Source organism: Clarias gariepinus, chromosome 21 (assembly GCF_024256425.1).
Source record: "Clarias gariepinus isolate MV-2021 ecotype Netherlands chromosome 21, CGAR_prim_01v2, whole genome shotgun sequence".
Classification (NCBI taxonomy): domain Eukaryota; kingdom Metazoa; phylum Chordata; class Actinopteri; order Siluriformes; family Clariidae; genus Clarias; species Clarias gariepinus.
The window spans coordinates 28062611-28085682 of NC_071120.1; the positions used below are offsets into that span (position 1 = coordinate 28062611).

At 38.3% G+C, this 23072-nt stretch overlaps 2 protein-coding genes across 2 annotated transcripts in view; both read left to right on the top strand.

The window, feature by feature from the left end:
* The first annotated feature begins 37 nt into the window (after positions 1 to 37).
* Positions 38 to 17319, top strand: atp6v0a2b (ATPase H+ transporting V0 subunit a2b). Its single transcript, XM_053480900.1, has 20 exons — positions 38 to 518; positions 2972 to 3050; positions 5147 to 5244; positions 5740 to 5877; positions 6253 to 6350; positions 7079 to 7205; positions 8579 to 8661; positions 8782 to 8875; positions 9472 to 9684; positions 10412 to 10562; positions 11523 to 11662; positions 12137 to 12294; positions 13085 to 13175; positions 13397 to 13515; positions 14108 to 14318; positions 14466 to 14585; positions 14894 to 15013; positions 15192 to 15309; positions 15649 to 15820; positions 16397 to 17319. Exons 1-20 carry the CDS (start codon positions 402 to 404, stop codon positions 16497 to 16499), a joined length of 2550 nt encoding a protein of 849 aa, XP_053336875.1. The 5' UTR covers positions 38 to 401; the 3' UTR covers positions 16500 to 17319.
* A 4194-nt stretch (positions 17320 to 21513) lies between these two features.
* The window catches only part of dnah10 (dynein axonemal heavy chain 10), a 47554-nt gene continuing 45995 nt past the window's right edge, over positions 21514 to 23072 (top strand). Inside the window, exon 1 of the mRNA XM_053480657.1 lies at positions 21514 to 21760. Coding sequence (XP_053336632.1) covers positions 21514 to 21760 — 247 coding nt within the window. The remainder of the gene's footprint in view (positions 21761 to 23072) is intronic.

Genomic DNA, 23072 nt, shown 5'->3' on the forward strand with positions numbered 1-23072 from the left:
TTTATTACAACTTAAAAAAAAATACAAATACCGATACTCAAATTCCTGCGAATAATCGCGTTATATGTGTGTTCCGGGAAATATATCCCGCCTTCTTCTTGCCGCGAATGGCTAACCATATTGTGAGACGCACGCCGATTGGTTAGATGAGTTGCCACTTATTTGTATTAACCAATCATAGCGTAAGGGAGGGCAGAACGCTCTCCGAACATAAGGAAGGAAGACACGTCGCCGCGTGACGTCAGAGCTAAAGTGGCGAGGCTAGCCGGGGTTGAGATCTGCGCGTTGTCCCGGTTCTCCCGGAACTCTGATACACGGACTTTGTGAGTGTGAGGAGAAGCTGAGAGGAGTGAGCTCGTGAGACCGTGTGAGGGACTGCTGGTGGTGGTTCCGGTTCCGGTATGGGCTCGGTGTTCCGCAGTGAGGAGGTGTGCCTGGCCCAGCTGTTCCTGCAGTCCGGCTCGGCGTACGAGTGCCTCAGTGAGCTCGGGGAGCTCGGGCTGGTCGAGTTCAGAGATGTGAGGAGGCTTTCAGCACTTTACTCGCTTTAGTTACTCATTAGGTTACACGTTAATAATCTCTCACTCCACTCAGGGTCCGCTTGTCATGTGTCAGTGTGTAGTGACGTCAAAGTTTCAGCGCGAGCTTCACTCAGGCACCAACTTAAGTTCATCATCATTATCATCATCATCTTTCCCTTAAAGCAGCGATGTGTAACTTTTCTAGCCGCACACCTTTCGGCGTCTTATCATTTTCCGGAACATCTCAGCGCCTGTCCTCACAGGTTTAATAAAAAAAATAATAAATAATTAAGTCCTCTAAGCTCATTCTTCACACCTTAAAGCAGCAATATGCAACTTTTCTAGCACTCAGGTTTCAGGGTCTTAATATTTTTCTTAAGGTCTCAGCGCCTGTCCACACAGGTTTAAAAAATAAATAAATAAATTTTCAAAGCTCATTCTTCCCACCTTAAAGCAGCGGTATGCAACTTTTCTAGCACTCAGGTTTCAGGGTCTTATCATTTTCCTGAACATCTCAGCGCCTGTCCACACAGGTTTATTAATAAACAAAAAATAATAGTAAAAAAATCCTTAAAGCTCATCCTTTCCACCTTAAAGCAGCAGTATGCAACTTTTCTAGCACTCAGGTTTCAGGGTCTTATCATTTTCCTGAACATCTTAGCGCCTGTCCACACAGGTTTATTAATAAACAAAAAATAATAGTAAAAAAATCCTTAAAGCTCATCCTTTCCACCTTAAAGCAGCGGTATGCAACTTTTCTAGCACTCAGGTTTCAGGGTCTTATCATTTTCCTGAACATCTTAGCGCCTGTCCACACAGGTTTATTAATAAACAAAAAATAATAATAAAAAAATCCTTAAAGCTCATCCTTTCCACCTTAAAGCAGCGGTTTGTAACTTTTCTAGCAATCTACCCATACAGGTTTCAGGGTCTTATCATTTTCCATTACGACTCGGCGCCTTTCCATAAAGATTTTTTAATTAATTATTTTTTTTATTTTTCACCAGGTCATCCTTAGCACTTTAAAGAAGCAATATGTAACTTTTCTAGATCTCAGGCTCTACATGTTTCAGGGTCTTTCAATTTCCTTAATCTCAGCAGTTTTTTTTTCTTTTTTTCCCCCCACTAGTTTGTCCTTCTCACTTTAAAGCAGCAATATGTGACTTTTTTGATCTCAAACTTTGATAACCTTTTCATTGTTTCTGTTTGTACTTGTTTTGTGTACCAGCAGTATGTCATTTCCTTATCTTTCTCCTTGCACTTTGTAATTCTGTTTCCTCGTATATGTGCAGTTTTTCCAAACCCCTATCAACATTTTTATGCTTTTTGCTTCTGGTATTTTTCCTTAAAACTGCAGTAATCTTCCACGCCCTTGTGACTACAGCGTTTGGGTTTTTGCCTTCGCTGTCTCACTCTTTTGTTTTTCAGTCAAGGCAGAAATATGCAGTAGATTTCTATGTAAATAACTAATGTAAATAGTTTCAGAGTTTCTGCTTGTATTGTATTTTTACTCATCACTTTCCTTAAAGCAGCAGTATGTAACTTTCCGTACGTTTGTGGATAAATTCAGGGTTAAAGCTTTTATTCCTTTGTGTATACATATAAAAATCCCTAAAGCAGCTGTGTGTTGTTTTTCTTTAATTAAGTTAGTAGTTTCAGGGATTTGCTCACACTTTTTTTTATTATTTAAATGTAAAAAAAAATTATTCAATTAAAAAATGTCAGTCAGTAGGTTCAGGGTTGCGTTTTAAATAACACGTTTTAAATATTATTTTTCTCTTAAATTTGTGTTACAATATGTGATTTCCTCTAAATGTCTGATAATAGTTTTAAGTATTGTTTTTCCACTAACTTTTTTTTTTTACTTTAAAGCAGCAGTGTTATTTTTTTAAACACATTTCAGGGCCTCTGTGTCTGCTTTTTACATCCTGTTCTAAAACGCACCAATCGCTCCTTGTGCTATTATGTTGTCTTAATGTAATCGTTTTAGGTTTTCTGTTTTTATTATGTTGCACTTTTCCACTTGGGTTTAATGTCTCAGCTGTAATTCTGTACTCGTCGACTCGGGTCCGTTTAATGTTTAATAACGGATGGTGTTAGCCTAGTTCAAGCCCTACCGCGATCCATCACTCTGAGCCACACCACTAGTCTTAGCCACGCCCACCCCACCCATCTCAGGGCTGTTTTTTTAGCTCCGCCCCTGACCACCCTCAAACTCATAGTTTTCCAAAATAAAATCTTAATTGAATGTTTCCGTACTGCAGTTGTGTATATTGCCTTAGATTTGAGTTCCTCGTCCATGAAGCTGAATGCAGTTCACCACACACACACACACACACACCTTGAAATGTTCCATACTGCCGCTTTAAACCTTTTAATTGACTTTTTGCATTTTGATTTGTGATACTCTCGGGTGGTTCAAACTGTAATCCTGTAACGTTTTGTTTCAGCTCAACCCAAATGTGAACTCCTTCCAGCGCAAGTTCGTCAACGAGATCAAGAGATCAGAGGAAATGGAGAGGATTCTGGGTAATGTCGCTAAGTTATTTGTTATAAAGAATAAGCACCTGTGAGTGAGGTTATAAACAACTTTAGGGTGAATTTTTCTTAAATCTAGATTGATTTGTTTATAATGAAAATGTCATTCTGTTTTAATTTATTGATGGAAAAATTAGGACTAATAAAAAATAATTTTAAATTAAATACAGTATGTTGTATAAATATTAAACGTAGTAAAATTATTTAAAATAATACATAACAAATGAAATTACATTCAAAATAAATTTAGCTTTAATTTTAGCAGTGAGTTACATTAAACATTACTATAATGTTTTTTGTAATCAGTTGTCTTCATTATTTTAATAACAAATTACATTTAAAAGCAAACCTTTTGGTCACTGTAGTAACATTCTCACTATTTTTTATAAGTACATTTAGATATATAAAATATAAGCGGCGTTCGAGTCAAACCAAGACTTTCTATTGTACATTGCACAGTTCTAAGAGTAAAAACTCCCTTTATTTCTCTATATAATCCCCTGATACACTAATGCTCTTATTCTAGTGTTTCACTTATGCTTGGACACCATCAAGAGAGAAAGTTCTCTGATCAAACTGTTTGATTCATGTTTGACACGCCGGCCTCCCAGGAACTCCTTTAATGGAAATGTCCTGGAGCGAGGGTCAGGACTGTACAGGGGGCGTGGCTATAACTCCCAGCTGAGTTCCTGTATTGTGCGAGTGGTGCTGGTGAATGAGTGTGTGTACAGTTCATATTCAGCAGAGATTTCATCACAATTCCTGGATTGACTCGAACACACCTCGTGAAATACAATAAAATAAGGTGGTTCATAAAAACAAATTGTCACTGTAATTACCTATAAAACCTTAACAGTCCATATCCATGAATAAATAAGTAAATCTTTAATGTATTAATACATCTTTCAACATTTATGCTGCAGGTGTTGCAGTAAATACGTAAGAAAAACAAGTAGGCGTGTAAATAACCTGAACAAATGGTGACGGTAATAAACCTTAAAAAAAAAAAAAAAAGAAAGTGAGACGCGCTTCATCAGGACTTTAATGTTTTTAATCCTGAAGCGGTTCCTGCTCCACACTGATGCAGGTTATGATCCTCTCACGTCTCCCGAGTGTATGCAAACGAGCCTCAGGCCGCGCTCACGCCCCGCACGCCCAACACGTCTCTCTGCTCAGCTCGTGCTTTTAGCCGAACCCTATTTACAGCACACACTTTAACTGCGCGCACAAAGGAAACACTCGCTTCACGTGACAGAAGTGTGTGAATTGTCTCAGCCGTCTCGTCTTCAAAGAGCGTCCCGCGGCTCTACAGCCTTTGTTAATGTCATAAAAGTTTCTTATTAAAAACAACACACTGTTATTAAATATTAATTACAAACTCCAAAGGTAGATTTGTTCTTATTCTTGTGTTATACAGTATATTTGTGTCCATTAAAGGGTTTTTGTTTGTTTGTTTTTGAAACAAATTTAAGTTTTTTTAGAATGTTTGTTAATTTCATATATAAACGTATTTGTTTGTTTATTACACATTCGTATTGGGTTAACGTATCAAATAAACCCCACCCCACCTTCAATTGTGTTAATTAATAAGGATTCAGCATGTTTTTTTTTTTTAAACGTTTGTGCATTTTAGTTTGTCACTTTTTTTTTTGTATTTTTTTTCCTCTGTTATCTGTTGTGTTGCATTTATACCCAGCAGTTGTTAGTGTACATTGTGTAATTAATCACAGGCGCTCCTGTAACATAACAATAAATGTTAGAAAAAGATAGGAAATTTAACCGTGTGTGTGTCTTTTTTTTCCTGCTGTCATTTCCTGTCCTGTTAATCTGTTGTACAAATCAATCGGTGGTAAGGGTTAATCAATGATTAATCAATGTATAAATCAATCATAATTGTTTTTTTATCTGTTGCCATAGAAACAATAACCTATTAACATAAAGATTTAATCAACACCTAACGACCAATCAGAGCTCAGGACTTGGGAGCACTCAGGCTTTAGGAAACATCTAGCTTGTTGGATTTTTTGTTAAGTCATTGTGTGTGTGTGTGTGTGTGTGTGTGTGTGTGTGTGTGTGTGTGATCACAGGATATCTTCTGAGAGAGATCAAGAGAGCCGATATTGCTCCGCCCGAGGGTGAGGTGAACCCTGTGGCCCCACTGCCCAAACATATGATGGGAATTATGGTAGGATTACAGAGCTGCATTCACACACACACACACACACACACACACGTTCATTGACTAGGGTGTTAATGTGTGATTGTTTTTCCAACCCAGTTTTTCTTACTGCCTTTGAACGAGTGTCTGATTAACGTCCAATCAAATCTTTAAGTTTGTGTGAAATAAAATTAATTCAACAACAAAAAAATTTAATTAAAGGTCCCGTATTTTCCTATTTCTTAAACACGTCTCAGAGCTCCCCTGAAGTGTGAATGTGTGTTTTAATGCCCCAGCTGAAATACCCCGTTATTTTTTACACCTCAGAGTCCTCTCACACACAAGGGGGAGGGGCTCTTCTTTTATGACATCACATAAGGGACAAAATCTAATTGGCTTGTTTAAACCCTGAGTTTGAATATACGCATATATATATTTATGTTTGTGTGTGTGTGCGTGTGTGTGCGTGTGTGTGCGTGTGTGTGCGTGTGTGTGCGCGCGTGTGTGTGTGTGTGTTTTCAGGAGCAACTTCAGCGGCTGGAGCTGGAGTTCAGTGAGGTCATGAGGAACAAAGAGAAGCTGCAGAAGAATATTCTGGAACTGACCGAGTATTCACACATGCTACGCATCACGCGCAACTTCGTGCACCGCACGGTCGAGGTGCGTCTTAGCCCCGCCCACAGCCCCGCCCACAGAGACACACATGCATCACGCTCACAAATACACAACCTGTTGTATTTAATACACACGGCTTTGCGCACGCAAACTACAAACCGCTCTCTAATGCTAACGCTAGCACAACACAGACTCTCACTGTAACTAGCTTCTCGTAGCTTGTACGCTAGCTCCAGCTGCTAGCTGTCGTGTCACATCTCACTACATCATCACTTTCTTTTGATCTTTCTTCTGTTTCTTTTCTCTGTATTTCCTTCTTTTCTTTTAAATTTTTTTTTTCATAAACACGTAATGGGTGTATGTCTCACTTAAAGTGTGTGTGTGTGTGTGTGTGTGTGTGTGTGTGTGTTGTGTAAGCAGAGAGAGACAGTGCGGGCTCAGTACGAAGAGTTCCCTTTCCTGGAGAAAGACTCAGCGATGGACTACGCCAGCATGCAGCGGCTCGGGGCCAAGCTCGGGTGAGGGGTGTATACACACACACACACACACACACACACACACACACACAAACAAACAACCTGAGTGTGCACTGATTTGAGATAAAGCAGTGAGCCGAGGAGAAACAGAAAGGTTCCTGTCTCAGAGTGTGACACAGCGCTCCCTGTCTCTCTCTGTCTCTGTGTCTCTCTGTCTCTGTCTCTCTGTGTCTCTGTCTCTCTGTCTCTTTCTCTCTCTGTCTCTCTCTCTCTCTCTCTCTCTCTATATATATATATATACATAGTAACATTCTAAAATATACAACTGGCATATTTTACAATATGAATCAAAATCATAACTTTATAAAACAAATCATTGTTGGATGAGTTTTAAATTAATAGAAACACCTGGTTTTTAAATTATGAAACATATGTAATCTTAAATTTAAAAAAATATTAGTAAACTATTTTAAATGTAATCTTATAAATGACTACTGCATGTTTTACATCAAGAAAAAAAGTACTTATCACACAAAATACCCTTATTACCCTTTTTTAATATGTTTTATTATATAATATTTTTAATATACAAAGATTTTGCTTTATGGAACGTATACAATTCTATAACAGTTTATATATTTTACATATATCTCAGATTTATCTGATATATAAAGTTCTGTAATTATGGGCTGTTTATTCTATCTAAAGATGAGTGTGTGTGTGTGTGTGCCGCCCCCCCCCCTGCCCCCCTCCCCCCCTGCCCCCCTCAGGTTTATCTCAGGTCTGATCCCGAGTGTGAAGATCGAGGCGTTCGAACACATGCTGTGGCGAGTGTGTAAAGGCTACACCATCCTCAGCTACGCCGAGATCCAGGAGAGCCTGGAGGACCCGATCACGGTCAGTCCCTCTCTCTCTCTCTCTCACACACACACACACACGTCTGTTTCTGTGGTCTTAACCTCACCCTGAGTGGTGTGGCATCATGATCACGAGGAAACGTATTCAGCATTCAAATCCTGTGTGTGTGTGTGTGTGTGTGTGTGTGTGCACATTTGCATTTAAATCCCATCCTGTGTGTCCCAGCTGAGCTCACAACTGAGAGAAGCTCGAGGTTCAACATCTAATGGTGATGGTTTATAATCACCATAATGGGGCCGTCGTAGTGTTTATTATTATCTTCACTACTGTAGAGTTCAGCAGGAATAAAATAATAAAGACAAGTAACACATTAAACCTGAAATTCAATAAATAATTCAGTAAAAATTATTTTAATTTGTATTAAAAATGTAAGTCATGTTGAATTTCTGTGTGTATTTTTAATAACATGACTGTGGAAAAAATATTAATATTTTTTATAAACCATATGTTATGATTATACCAATATTATTATTATTATTATTATTATTAACTTTCTGATTATTTAGGAAAGAAAAACAAAAATAATAAATAAATACATTTAAATAATTATATTTAAAATAAAATAAGTCAACAAATTAGCAAACCTAAATCACGCACATTTTAGAGTTTATTTAAAAACGTAGATGTATGAATTATAGATTAAAAATAAACCATTAAAGTATAAATGTTATGTTTGTAGTTGTAAACATGTGCACCATGACACATATTAAGTGTAGTGTTTGTAATAAACATAGGGAGTTCAGCAGTAAACGTTAATGTGTATTTGTATATTTTTACAGATTGTAACCAGCAGGTTTTTTTTTTTTTTTTTTTTTTAAAGATTGTTTGTCGGGTTTTTATTTTATTCCACCTTTTGCGATGCTGGACTTATTAGACACACAGTATATCATGGTGGTGGTGTCGTCGTTGTTATTTAATTTTTTTTTTTGACTTTGCTGAGATTTTTAGACTTGTTCATCAACTGCAAGACAGAAAACGATTTTTGGGATTGTAAAAATATATAATATAAACACGACGCAGACGTATAAAAGTAAGTCGATGCGTAACGTCTGTGATGTGCTACTTCTGCAAGAAACTGAAATATATTCCTAAAGCATGTAAAAGTCACATGACCGTCATCGTCCTACTTGTTTGTATCTGGTACTTTTCAGCTTTTAATCAGATATTATAACGAGCTCCAGTCACGTGACATTTACATGTGAAAAGGACGTCCTGTTTTATTTCTTTCTGAGAAATCAAACAGCGTAAAAATAAAAAACGTATAAGGGAGCTCATAATAATTCTGGCATGGTGATGTTTCTCTCTGTGTGTGTGTGTGTGTGTGTGTGTGTTTATTGTTTTGTCCCGGACAGGGCGAGTCCACGCGCAGTTCCGTCTTCCTCATCTCATACTGGGGCGATCAGATCGGGCAGAAAGTCAAGAAGATCTGCGACTGGTAACGACTCTCTTTAAACGTCCCCCGAGTGTTTTATTCGTCCTGTAGCGCAGGAACACATCAACACGTCCACCGAGTGTTACTTCGGTTGTTTATATTCACGCAGTGTTTCCTCCTCAGCTACCACTGCCACCTGTACCCGTACCCCAACAGCAACGAGGAGAGGAACGACGTGGTCGAGGGTCTCCGCACACGAATCCAGGACCTGCACACGGTGAGTTCAGCCCGCCTTATTACCGCCGACGCCGGGCTCTGATTGGCTCACGGCCACCTGACACTCAAAATAGATCAAATAAAGATAAAATAGTTTAACCTCAGTGTGTGTAAGTATCTCTTCCTCAGTGTGTACTGAGAGCATGTGATGCAGCATGTGACCGAGCCTCGTGGTGTGGGAGAGAGAGAGGGTGTGTGTGTGTGTGTGTGTGTGAAAGTGCACGCTAGTCTCTGCAGAGTTATTTGATCTGGTGTTGTGTTAAAAGTCTTAGCTTTGCATGTGACAACTCGCTCTTACACACACACACACACACACTTTATTTCTTTGTAAACTGAGTAAATTTGCTTGTAAATTCTCATAAACCATCATAGTATCAAATAAAATTTCTGGACATTAAAAAAAAAAAAATTTAATTAAAAATTTGCCCCAAACTTCAGAAAATACTGACGACCAAAAACATTTCTCAGGAAAGTCCTACATTTTTAGATTTTTAAGTGGATTCGAGTTTATAACTTTAAGTTTTGATTCTTGGTTCTGATATTGAGCACGACAGCTGATATCCAGGTTTCCAGCGTAACCACTTGCCCCGCCCGTAGGTTCTCCAGCAGACGGAGGACTACCTGAGGCAGGTGCTGATCAAGGCGTCGGAGTCTGTGTACCCCTGGGTGATCCAGGTGAAGAAGATGAAGGCCATCTACCACATCCTCAACCTGTGCAGCTTCGACGTCACCAACAAGTGCCTGATCGCTGAGGTGTGGTGCCCCGTTAACGACCTGCCTGCCCTGCGGAGGGCGCTAGAGGACGGATCGGTGAGTCTCAAGAGGCTGGGCGGGGTTCGAAACCATCACGCAAAACTCAAATCAAATCAGCAAATTTGTACTCTGGAAAGAAGAAGGAAAACAAGTTTAGATACAAAATTAAACGGCAACAAACACATTTACAGTTGTTTATAAATAATAGAATAGTTCCATAATCTTATTATTTATATTTACCCCAGCGTTAATATTTCACTTCTGTTGTTCGATGATACAGTGGTGCCTCAGCACATGAACTTAGAAATTAAACTTAAGAACTTTTGTCTTAAGAACTGAAATTTTGTAAAAAACAAAACAAAAACAACAACAATGCGGAATTGCGGTACAGCTGTATACAGTATTTATATCATTTATTGCTTTAGAAAAGACGTTTGTTAACAAAGCAACAAAAATGGGGAAAAAATTGTTTTTGTGATATCGCCAAAAACTTTGGACTAATCACAGTTACGAGAAAAATGATAAATATAAGACAACCGCCAGCTAGTTAAACATCTCCAGCTTAAAGAAAAGAAACACGTGTGCACGACTAACCAGCCATCTTTTCTTATATTAGTTTCAGTCACAGACTCGTGTATTAAGACATGAAGTGTTTCAGTATTCATTAGTGTTGTGATGAGATGCGAAAGTAGTGAGGTCTGTTTTACTGTCTTGTTTTTTTTCTCCTTGTCAGCGCCGACACTGTTGCTCATCTTGACTCGATTTCCTGTGTGTCTATTTTCAGAGGAAAAGTGGCGCAACCGTTCCGTCTTTCGTCAATCGCATTCCCAGTAACGACACTCCGCCCACGCTCATACGCACCAACAAGTTCACCTCCGGCTTTCAGAACATAGTGGACGCTTACGGAGTGGGCTGTTACCGGGAGGTGAACCCAGGTGGGTCAGGGCGGTGACGCGCCGTACCACAGGAGGAAACCTCAAAACCAAAGCTTCCAGTATTGTTATTTCTTTGTTTGTTCGCCCCGCTCCCAACAATTTTCTCAGTATGGCTGTTATGTTTCTTGATACTCAGATTCCTTAGAAGAAGTTATTAATGGTCTTCATTTGCACATTTGATCTCCTATGATGATGAATTGTTTATACTCCTGGTCACAATTCGATTATGATGTATTGCAAAAAAAATCTGAGACCAATTAGAGGCAGGAAAATTAATTACGAATTATGATAACGAATTTTGACGCTGAAGTGCTGAGCACGTTTGAATTGTGCACAATTAGGCAGTTAATACGGCTTAGGAAAACGTTTATGAACTTTATGAGCTAACCCAGTCCTTTTTAAGGTCTAAATATCAGTTAGCTAAAGGCTAACCTAGGCTTCTTCGGCTCTTAGTTGCATTTTAACTTTTCTGTCGCTAAATATTCTGGATGTCATGGTGACCTTAAAGCACTTGCGTGAGTATACAGGATCGGAGTTCTCTTGAGCAAAGTTGTTTAAGAAGAATTATTATATCTGACCTTTAAAATAATTAAAAAGATAGATAGATAGATAGATAGATAGAGTGCATTAATGATCAGCACTTCTGATCTCTGATACAATGAGCTGTTCACAGCATGACATCATCAATGGATTTAAAATATATTTAAAATCTGGTAACGGAATTAATACCATATTAAAACATTATAAAATATGAATTGGGTTTAAACGTGAGTGTGTTTGTTGACATAATGTCAGTTGTTCCCTACGGGACCTTTTTTGTTTTATGGACTTTTGTCATTTCTATAATTCTTTAAGATCCTAGTAAATGTAAAACTAGAAGTTTTAAGACACTTTTTCAGAGTGGGATCTGGTTAGTTGGACCTCCAGGCTCATGTGTCCTCGTGTCCTCTTGTCTCACAGCTCCGTACACCATCATCACGTTTCCCTTCCTGTTCGCTGTGATGTTCGGAGACCTTGGCCACGGGCTCATCATGTCCCTCTTCGCCTTCTGGATGGTTCTGTACGAGAAGGACCGCAGACTGACGAAAACCAGGAATGAGGTGCGCTAACATTTTAACGTTGTAGCTTTTAATTTTTTTTTTTCCTGGAAATTCCTCCAGGATCAATAAAGTCTCTGTCTATCTATATCTGTCTGTCTATCTTTAAGATTGAAAGGTGCTTTATTAACATGGCGAATATTTACATTCATATTGCCAAAACTTAGAAAAATAAGTCTCAAGAAATTAACAGTAGAAAAAAAAAAATCAATAGTATAGAAAGAGTAATGATATAATAGACAGAATAAGAATATATAATAATATCAATAATATGTGTATAAAATGAAAGAGTACAGATATTTACTCAAAATCAAAGAGAAAAAAATTACTCTTGAACATTGGTTTAAAAAGGAAAAACATATTAACTACATAACTACATATTTACCTTATTATAATAATAATAATAATAATAATATTCATCCATCAAGAGACACTCCCCATCTCGGCCTGATGCGTTGCTCTTTTTCTTTGTTTCAGTTCTTGAGCACGTTTTTCGAGGGCCGCTACATCATCCTGTTGATGGGGATTTTCTCCGTCTACACCGGGTTCATCTATAACGACTGTTTCTCCAAGTCTCTAAACATGTTCGGCTCGGGGTGGAGCGTCAAGGCCATGTTCGACCACGGACCGTGGAAGTGAGTCTCGTACTTCAGCTGACGTTAAGAAAGAATCCAACCAGACTTTTCACTTTTATTTAAAGTATTATACAAAAGACGATCCTGTTACTTTGGTTTCCACAGCGTTCATTTCCACCTCACACACAATTACACTTCAGATTATTCTGACCTCAGGTCTGTGGTCTTACAGGGTAGAGTTCTCTCAAATGTAATAATTAATTATACTATAGTGAAATTTAACTTTCCTTATTTGTACATTTATTTGGAAAGGCGTCATCTCAGTTTCTTGATGTTAGTAATTTTAAAGCATTTAAATGTAAAAAAAAAAGAAATAATTGGTAAAATTGTTACAATGTTTTTTTTTATATATTCATTTTATATCTAAATAATAAAGAAAAAGGGTTAAATTTTGCCATTTTTAAATATTGTCAATATTTTTAAGCAATTTAAAAAATGAAATTAATTGACTTTTTGGTTTTGTTAAAGTTACAATATTTGAGTAAATTATTTGTTTTCCATTTTAGTTAACTCGTTTAAATTGTTTCGGTGGTTGTAGTGTTTTTAATAAGAAATAGAAAAATAGAGCTTAATTTTATAAAATCTATATTTCTTTTTTTTCTTTTTCTTTTTTGCATAGAATTGTAAATTATTTTATTTCAGGCATATTTAATTTTTGTCCTCTATGTCCTACTTTTTTTTTTTTTTTTTTTTTTACGCATTTTTAGCATTTAAATTTATTTTCTGTACTTAAAGGTTTAGGTTAAAGTTCAAAGGGGCATGTGCTAATGTTTTTGCGTTGGTGTTACAGGAACGACACACTGGGCTCCAACAGTTTCCTCACACTCGACCCGAATGTCACCGGCGTCTTTAACGGGCCGTACCCTTTCGGCATTGATCCGGTAAGTGTCTGTGTTCCCACACTGATTACACAACATTGTAACAACCACCTGGGATACCCCAGTTTATCACCTAGCAACACTATAGCAACCTCGAGCATCAGTACAGGACTTGATTAAGCACTCTTTAAATCATTTCATTAAAAAAAAAGAAAAAGATGTAAAGTCCTTGTTTTAGTAAACAGAATTGTAAAGTATTGTGTTTGTTTGTTTGTTTGTTTTAGATTTGGAACCTCGCATCAAACCGGCTGACGTTCCTGAACTCCTATAAGATGAAGATGTCAGTGATTTTGGGGATTGTTCACATGAGCTTCGGCGTCGTCCTGGGCGTCTTTAACCACCTGTGAGTCAACGAGTGCGCTGCCGAGTTCTGACTTCTGCGATAAAACGTTTCCATTTAGGCATTTGGCAGACGCTCTTATCCAGAGCGACTTACAAAAAAAGTGCTTGATTGTTTACAACATTGGATACATACTTACACTGGGTTAACTAGGTTAATAACTAAGTACCATTAGTCCAACACAACTGAGAAGAGTTTTTTTTTTTTTTTTTTTTTTTTTTTTTTTGGGGGGGGGGTTAGTCCAAGTACTGGAGAAACAGATGCGTCTTGAGTCGTCGTTTAAAGATAGTCAAAGTCTCTGATGTACGGACATCTAGAGGAAGTTCATTCCACCACCTAGGTGCTAGAACAGAAAAGAGCCTGGATGAATGTCGCCCTCGATCCCTGAGAGATGGTGGGATGAGGCGAGCAGTGCTGGAGGATCGGAGGGAACGTGGTGCAGTGCGTGGTGTTTCCGTTTAACAACGTTTCCGTTTAACCAGCTCTAAAGCCTTTTTTTTCCTTTATACGTAAATATAATAATCAAGTTTATGATGTTAATAGAGGAGCTCTGTTGCTCGTTAGTCCCTAACACCATCCCTCATTTTCTTCTCAGACACTTCAGGAGAAAATTCAACCTCTACCTGGTATTCCTGCCCGAGCTGCTCTTCCTGCTCTGTCTCTTCGGCTACCTGGTCTTCATGATCGTCTACAAGTGGCTGTCCTTCACGGCGAGAGACTCTCAGCGAGCTCCCAGCATCCTCATCCACTTCATTAACATGTTCCTCATGCAGGGAGGCCCGGGACAGCCGCTTTACACGGGACAGGTGAGTGAGTGAGTGAGTGAGTGAGTGAGCGAGCGCGAGAGAGGGAGGGAGGGAGGGAAGAAGACACACAACCTCATGATCATCCAATCAAAAGCTCTCTGGGAATGTTTTAGAATAATGTTGAGAGTGTGTGTTTGTGTATTTCAGACAGGACTGCAGGTGTTTCTGTTACTCATCGCTCTTCTCAGTGTTCCTGTGCTGCTGTTGGGGAAGCCGCTCTACCTCTACTGGCTTCACAAGGGCAGGAATCGCCTGGGCATGTACAGGGTGAGCATGTAACATGGATAGGTCACGCCCACAGCATTAATAGTAAACTATTTTTTAAAATAAAAACTTAAGTGTCAAGTGTATACATTCCAATATTTATGCACGATAAAATAAGAAATGGATTTGTGTTTTTCAGGCCAAATTTTTGTTGTGTAGTTTTGGGGGGAATTTGGCGGCCTCTCTGGTAGACATGTGTAATTGCAAGCAGCTTAAGTGTTTGTTCCTTTGGTTGTGTTTTTGACCTTCTGATTTATTAATCTGATTCATAACTAATTCGTAGGGATTCGTGTGTGTGTGTGTGTGTGCAGGGATATGAGCGTGTACGGCGCAGCAGCGATGAGGAGATCTCACTCATGCGCGCCCAAGATTTAGAAGAGGGCACCAGCCTGGACAGTCACTCCAGCAGTTCAGACGGCCAATCAGAAGAGGTAAACCCACTTGCTCATGAGCAGCATTAACCGGACCTGTGGGCTAGGGGGCGCTCCTCATAGCTGATTGATTATTTGTGTAACAAAATTGTTAATTTTGCTAACATTAATGCTAGTTAGTTGGTAGTGATTAGACTTGCACACAGAGCCGAACTTTTTTTTTTTTTTTTCAATCCAGTTCGATTTTGCAGACGTGTTCCTGCACCAGTCAATACACACTATTGAGTATTGCCTGGGCTGCATCTCCAACACCGCGTCCTACCTCCGCCTGTGGGCCTTGAGTCTGGCACATGCACGTGAGTCCATCTACAGCCCTCCTAAACACTCCTTCCTGTCTGTGATCGATCCCCAAAGCCTGTTTGCGTGTTTTTCTTATCATAAAAATTGACATTTCGACCAGAGTCAAATTTTCCACACCTCCAGGGTCGCGGGTTCGATTCTGAACCAGGCTGTGGAATTTCACATTTGTCTTCATGGGTTTTTTCAATGTTTTCCGGTTTCCTTCTGCTACCCTTAGAATAATACCAGTAGCTAAACTGGCTTTGATAAAATGCTCCTTGGAGAATAGTAACCAGCAAATGTTTGGTGTGTGGGTGTGTGTGTGTTGAGTGATGACATCATCAATGTGTGTTCAGAGCTGTCGGAGGTGCTGTGGGCGATGGTGATGCGTGTTGGGCTGCGTGTAGACAACGGCGCTGGAGTGCTGCTCCTCATCCCTGTATTCGGCTTCTTCGCCGTCCTGACCATCTTCATCCTGTTAGTGATGGAGGGACTCTCCGCTTTCCTGCACGCACTGCGCCTCCACTGGTCAGTGTAAAAAAATATATATAATCATAGAAAAAAACGCTATTTTCACATAATACATGCATGAAACATGTTTGTTTGATGTATGTGCATTTATTCACAAACAAAGATGGGCAAACTACATTTTAAAATTAATACAAAGATAGTCAGTGTTAAAAACAATGTCCGTCTGCTCATCTGTAGTTTATAACTGAGAAGTAGGCTAATTAATTCGATTAATCAATATTCAAGAAGAATTTAACCTATTAAAAACGTATTTATTGATAATGTTTGTTTTGCATCATGTTTCTCAGCATGTCATTCACATACATATTCACTTGTTCACCACTAGAGGGCAAACTTGCAGTTCAGGTGATGTACGGTATCAGATGTTGTATTTTCAGTACTCTTGTTATGTTTTGCTGTGAAGGAGAAAAAATGTGCTTCTCAGTGATAAACTAATTATTGATAACGTGTTTAGATATCGGTGCGAAATAGTTGCAACCCTACTCAGGAATATTGATTACATATGTAGATTTTCATGCTGCGTTTATTTTAATTTGTTTTCTCTCTCTCTCTCTCTCTCTCTCTCTTTCTCAGGGTGGAGTTTCAGAATAAGTTCTACAGCGGTGCTGGAACCAAGTTTTCGCCGTTCGCCTTCTCTTTGCTACACATGAGCTTCGAGGGCGACGGATTGCTCTGAACACTGTGACCCTTGCTGCTCAGAGGAGCCGGAGTACTTCTGGATCAGATCGAGCCTCGATGCTGTAGAATGTTTCCTTTTACTGTACGTGTTCGTATACAGAGTGGTGCACTGACTGCCTTAAAAGATCAGCCAAATAATGAGACTGTGAACGAGGTTTCCTCTTGTAGAGTTTGTTTTAATCACCGCCTCTCGACGGCGTCCGGCCTGCCTGAAAGTTCCCTCCATCTTTCGAACATTGGGGGAAATAAAAAAAACAAAAAAAGCGAGCATCCATACACTGTTTGTATGTTTAATTAGCATTTTTCTGAGAGATTGTCTGCCTGGATCACATCAGATGGCAGTGATCGCATAAAAGGAATATCCCGGCAGAAGAAATGATTCATAAACATTTCTTATTTATTACATTGATATTCCACACACACACACCATTCAAGTCACATGCACGCACACACACACCCAAAGGCAGCAGTTTAACCCATTTTTTAGCGGCTACTTTTATAGAGTTCACACTCCGAATGTTTGTCAGATCTTCGCTGTATGCTGTATATAACGTGCGGATTATATTTTTATTTTTCTCAATAAATAAAACAGTGTGTATGTGAACACTGTTACCCAACAGTGCCTCATAAACGTAGCTAATTACTAAGTCAAACATATTTAGCTAGCTCATTTGTTTTAATACAGTGAATAAGGTGAAGTGATATTGATGGTGAAATTATCTCATAATGTTCAGGATATCAACATTTCCCTCAGATTTGTTGATACTTTTAAGAAAAGCCTCCATTTAATTAAAATTACACCTACTGTATATTACACTTAGCATCAACTGACTGGAAAAGATTCCATATGACTAAAAACGAGACCTTAGTTAGACGTAGCTATGGTGGAATTAGCGTTAGCGTTCACGTAGCAGCTAGTTCGAAGTGTAGTTTTTGTTATTTTCAAGAAGCGTGGCAGCTGTTATAGGCTAATTAGTACTCAGAATTCAGAAAATTGGGTAATAAAAAATCCTTAACCGTAATGGTATTTTGTAATTCCAGTTAGCATTCACTGCGTACCAAAGTTAAGTCATTCTAATAGTTAAAGTTACTTAAATAAAAAACTTAAATAAAAAAAATGCTTAAAGTTAACAGAAATTGTAAACTTTTCTCAACATGACCTGCTAAAACAGAACTGCATCTGTGAACTGTGTGTTGCTAGTCAGCTAGCTAAGGGTGAAGTCTAAGTTTTTTATGAGAACAATGTAAGTCTTAGTCAAGGTAACAAAATTAATGAAACATAACCCTCAGGAAAATCCACATTAACTTCAGAAGTGTTAGTGAAAAGATTGGTACAGTTAAAACTACACTGTATTTACACTTAGCATCGATCGCTAGCTAAAATTTTGCTAGGTTTCACTGTATTGAGAGTCTCGTTACGTGTCATAGCGTCAAATCTTTTCGTAAACGCAGCAAACATATGACTTTTATACAGTTCTTCAAAAGTCTTTGAAAGTCGTAAATGATTAAAAGAACGTTTGGTTCGTTTAGCATCCATGCTAGGGGTAATTACGTTGTAATTTTAGTGTTATTTTGAGTCCCCTTTTGGTTTCCCAAGTTTGGATAAAATTGGAGGGTTGCGCCAGTAAGGCCATAAAACTTGCATGTTCTAGATGGTCTGCAGTGGCGACCTCTTGCTGTGAACAGCCGAAAGACCAACAACAACAACTAAACATATTTGAGGAAAATGTTGATATTCTTAAGACTTTTGTCTCGTTCTTACCTTGACATTTTCTCTTTTCAGATGTGCCTAAGTTCCAGCTAGCTAAGTTGTTAGATTTAGCTATTATGCTAGCTGATGTTGATCTGTGTATCAGGTACAGTTTCCAACTTTCCAGACACAGTTTTTACATTTTGACCGCATGTGGCCTGTTTCTCTGAGGTGAACTGTACATTTGAGACGTGGCGTTTAAAGACCCAAGTCTATTTTTATATGTATTTTTCTGCGACTGTGCTATTAGTATTTGGGTTCGTGCTGGAAGATGGTTGGTGTTGAACACCAGTGATATTTTGTTAGCTTGAAAAACACAATGCTTTTCCAGTGGTTTATATGACTTGCATAAATTTTTGTAAGAGTTAACATTTTTGACTAAAACACTACAAAACTCGTTGCTGATGTACTAAGAGCATAGCGTCAGGGTTTGTTAGCTTTAGCCAACTTTATGCTAACCGGAATATTTGTTTAACACACGTCTATCAGTTTAAGTATATCTTTAAACATAAGGCAGTCATCAGTTTTAATTAAACCACATCTGTATCCTTTCTTTATTTGCCAAAATATAAACTTGTGTTTGGAATTTATTTTATTGGCCCTGAAGTATTAACACGCAAAAACTAAATTTACACAAACATTTTCTACATCTTGCGTCTGATCAGTTCCTTCACTCCTTTTTCTTAATAGTTTTCTTTAAACACAGCTGTAATGATTGTGTGTGTATGTGTGAGAGACAGGGAGAGAGAGTGATTCTTGATCCATTCCACTTCAAAATTTTAGTTTATTTATTGAATGTAATTAATCCAGGTTTTGTTGTATAGTTGGTGTTTTTTTTTTTTTCCTAAAGCGCTTATATTCATTTCTCTGTGGATTTTAAGATCATTTTGTTTCCTCTTTCCAGAAGAATTGAGATTGAGTTGATAAATTGTTGGTTCTGAAAATAAATATTTTTATTTTCTGGAAATCTTTGCTTTGTTGATTGATTGAGAATGTTTAACGATGTTAGACGACAGTGTGCCGCTATCTTAGACACGCTTTCCAGGAAGGAGAGCTCTTGCCCCTCACTGGGACTTTTCCCGGGAAATGAATAACAAATAGATGAACGATACATAATTGTAAGGGTGTAACAGTATGAAAGTCATGGTTTTTCCTTTTAAAGTACTGAACGAAATTACTAGGAATAACTAGGAATTTACCCTTAAACCTATAAACTTACAAACTTATGAACAGGCTAACTGGCCGTAATTTCATGAACACACAAGGAATGCACACAAATTACATTCTTTTTTTTAAAAACAAAAGACATAAGTATGTCTCGGTATCTATGTGCATTAAGTTTGCACCACTGTATAGCAAACTAAATTACGTGGGCAAGAAATCCTTAACTCTATTTTGTATACCATTTAGCATCCACTGCTTACCAAAGTTATGTCATGCTAATAGTTAAAGTTACTTAAATAAAAAACTTAAATAAAAAAAAATGCTTAAAGTTAATCGAAATTTTAAACTTTTCTCAACATGAACTGCTGAAACAGAACTGCATCTGTGGACTGAATAAGTGACGCTCACTATTCACATTGTAAAATGAAAAAAAAAGGTGAGAAGCCTTAGTGTCCTTTGTTCATTTCTAAAACTCACGATCTTACTTTATACATAAAATGCTGTAACTTTTTTCCATTCATAGCCACGTTATGATTTTATAGCTTCTCTCCTTTAATAACTTTCTTCCTTAAAATATTACTGTACTCCTGTTCTACTGAAACTTTTGTATTGGGTATTATTTTATACATTACGAGGCTCAGTGGTAGCTTTCTCGCCTGCCATGCAGAACGCTCAATTCCCACTCAGTGCCCGAACCCCAGCCACTGGATGCAGTGCCGGTCCCAAGTTCAGATAAAATGGGAGGGTTGTGTCACGAAAGGCATCCTGTATGAAACCCGTGCCAAGATGTCGGGCGGATGGGATGGTCCGCTGTGGCGACCCCTCGATGGAGCAGATGAAAGACTTACAACAACATACTGTACATACATTACAACCAAGTGGCACGGTGATGTAGTGGTTAGCACTGTCGCCTTGCACCTCCAGCATTGAGGGTTCGATTCCCTCCATTCTCCCTGTGCTTGTTGGGTTTCATCTGGGTACTCTGGTTTCCTCCCACAGATGCTTCAAAGACATGCATTAGGATAACTGCCATTCCCAAATTGCCTGTGGTGTGTGTGTGTGTGTGTGTGTGTGTGTGTGTGCGATGGCTTAGCACCCTGTTTTTTATTTAAGTAACTTTAACTATTAGCATGACATAACTTTGGTAAGCAGTGGATGCTAAATCGAATCCTGGGATGTGATCCAGGCCACCGTGACTCTATACAGAATGAAATGGTGTAGATGACGAGTGATTGAATGAACAAATGTAAATTACGACATATTCCTAAAATCCTATTTATTTCTTCATTTATTTACTCCTTTATGTATGTATGTATGTATGTATGTATGTATTATTGTTATTATTATTATTATTATTTCTAAAGACTGTATAACCTTTTTTTTTTTAGTTTTTTTTTTTTTTTGTACAGATCAGAATTAGGACTTTTATTTTGACACCACGCGGTGCGCGCGCGCGCGCGGAGCGGGCCAAAGCTGTCACGCGAGCGCGCGCGTGCGGTTGCCATGGCAGCGGCAAACTTTCAGGCTCAGCTGTGGTGTTAGCCACTTGAGCTAAAGGAGCCGTGTTTCAGTATGTAATGAGGTTTTTACAGCAATTTATTAATATATATATTTTAAAATCTTTGTGTTTTGTTTTACTTTGCCGCCTGTATCATTAATTGGCTGTTAATTAATGACGTCATAATTAACGCACCTGAATAATCAGGGTAAATTGCAGTAGGGTTCCTGACCTTATCCTCCCTCAGGGCTGTAACTGAGCCCAGTGTGAGTTTAATGTCTGTACACACTGTGTGAGTTCTGTTTAATATCACAACTAAATCTCTGTACTCTTTTATTTCATATACATTTATTTATTATTACTGTTTTTATACTATTCTGGGTTTTCTTTTGTTTATCTTCTGTCCTTTTTTTCATTTATTTATCTATTTTTATTTTTATTTTTTTTACTCTCTACATCTAAACTTTGGCAAAATAAAAATATTTATCATGCCATTAAAGCACCTGTGTATCCTGAGTTGTGATTGACGTGGTGTAACAGTGTACCAGTGTGAACGCTAGTGAGCCGCGCCGTGCCGCTGTCCCCCTGCCTGTAGGGACCATGTGTGAAAGCGAGGGGGAGACGGATCGAGACGACGCGCGGCTGCAGTGGATCCGAGAGCGCGTTCACGCGTCTCTTCAACTGCACGAGCCCGGCTGCTTCGAGGAGCTGCTGAGGCGCGGAGATGGAGAGGAGAAGAGGAAAATCCTCCAGTTCTTAAACCAGGTCTCTGAGGAGGAGTCCACTTCAGTACTGCTGTTTTACAAGAAGATCCACAAGGAAGAAGTGGAGCTGATCATTACTACAGGTATTACACTGCGCTCAAGACGTAGGTGCTGTGTTATCTATAGTACACATTTTTCTTATATATGTTCATCATATCTGCATTATTATGTACAAACATACATTAGCACGGTCGTCTCACACCTCCCGGATCCGGGTTAGATTCCCACCTCGGGTCTGTGTGTGTGCATGGAGATTGCTTGGGGGGTCTCCTCTGGGTACTCCAGTTTCCAAAGACAGGCATTGGGTTAACTGGCGTTCCCAAATCGTCCCTAATGTTATGAAATGAGTTCATGTGTGAATGAATGTTGACCGGTGGTCCTACCACAGTTGTAAAAATGGGAATAAATACAATGGTGACGTTACCTAGCTGGACTATAGAAGCTCCAAGATGGATGGATGGATGGATGGATGGATGGATGGATGGTCCTACAGATAATTCAGTGCCTAAGACTTTTCCATTACCTAAGACTGGTACTCTCCAGCATGCTCAGTAAAACCTACCAGCTGTTTTTCTTACAGTGTTGTGTACACGTACAAAAAATACCATAAGCAAAAATGCCTTTGAAAATATTTCAACATAAAATAAAAACTTCTACAAAGAGCACTAAAGAATAATAAAATAAACATTGTCGATTTTACTTACAAAACTGCACACATCCTTATTTTAAACTACTGACTATTTTTAAGCAAATTGTTTTCGCACTAAATATTGATTTGTGTGTTTATTTCATTACTCTTTAATGACTTTATTGAGAAGTTTCTTTATGTGAAAATGTTTTCGAAAGCATATTTACTTGCGGATGTTTTCTGTATGTGCCCAAGACTTTTGCACAGCAATGTAAGTGAAACAGCTGTTAGGTTTTACTGAGCGTGCTGGAGAACATGAGTTCCTCTGGCCTGCTCCTTTCTGTTTTCATGCAAAACCCATGAGACTACATTAAGGTTTTTTTGTTTGTTTGTTTTTGTCTGAAAACTGATCTGTCTTGTTGTATGCTGCTTTCTTTACAGGCATTCTGTAATGTTATTTATTTATTTATTTATTTATTTATATAATGTTTAGGGTATGTTTGGAAATAGCGAATGATTTTTGTGCATAGCAATGCAGACATGATAAACATGTGTAACATCTGTACTACAGATGATGCAGTGGCTAAGGCTTATATATATAATTGTTTATGATATTCTTCACGTAATATTTATAATAATAACGTTTTTTTTTTTAAAAAAAACACTTAGTTTATGTCAGGATTAAATAATTAAGAGGGAAAGAACTATACTGTATATAATCTTTTACATATTGTGTAAATATATACGCGCCTACATCCCAGACCAAA

Bases quoted from the DNA above. Each gene is read 5' to 3' on its own strand.
- atp6v0a2b (XM_053480900.1), top strand. From the start codon at position 402: ATGGGCTCGGTGTTCCGCAGTGAGGAGGTGTGCCTGGCCCAGCTGTTC. The intron at 10,563-11,522 runs GTGGGTCAGGGC...CTTGTCTCACAG, and splicing joins TTACCGGGAGGTGAACCCAG to CTCCGTACACCATCATCACG. The intron at 11,663-12,136 runs GTGCGCTAACAT...TCTTTGTTTCAG, and splicing joins TGACGAAAACCAGGAATGAG to TTCTTGAGCACGTTTTTCGA.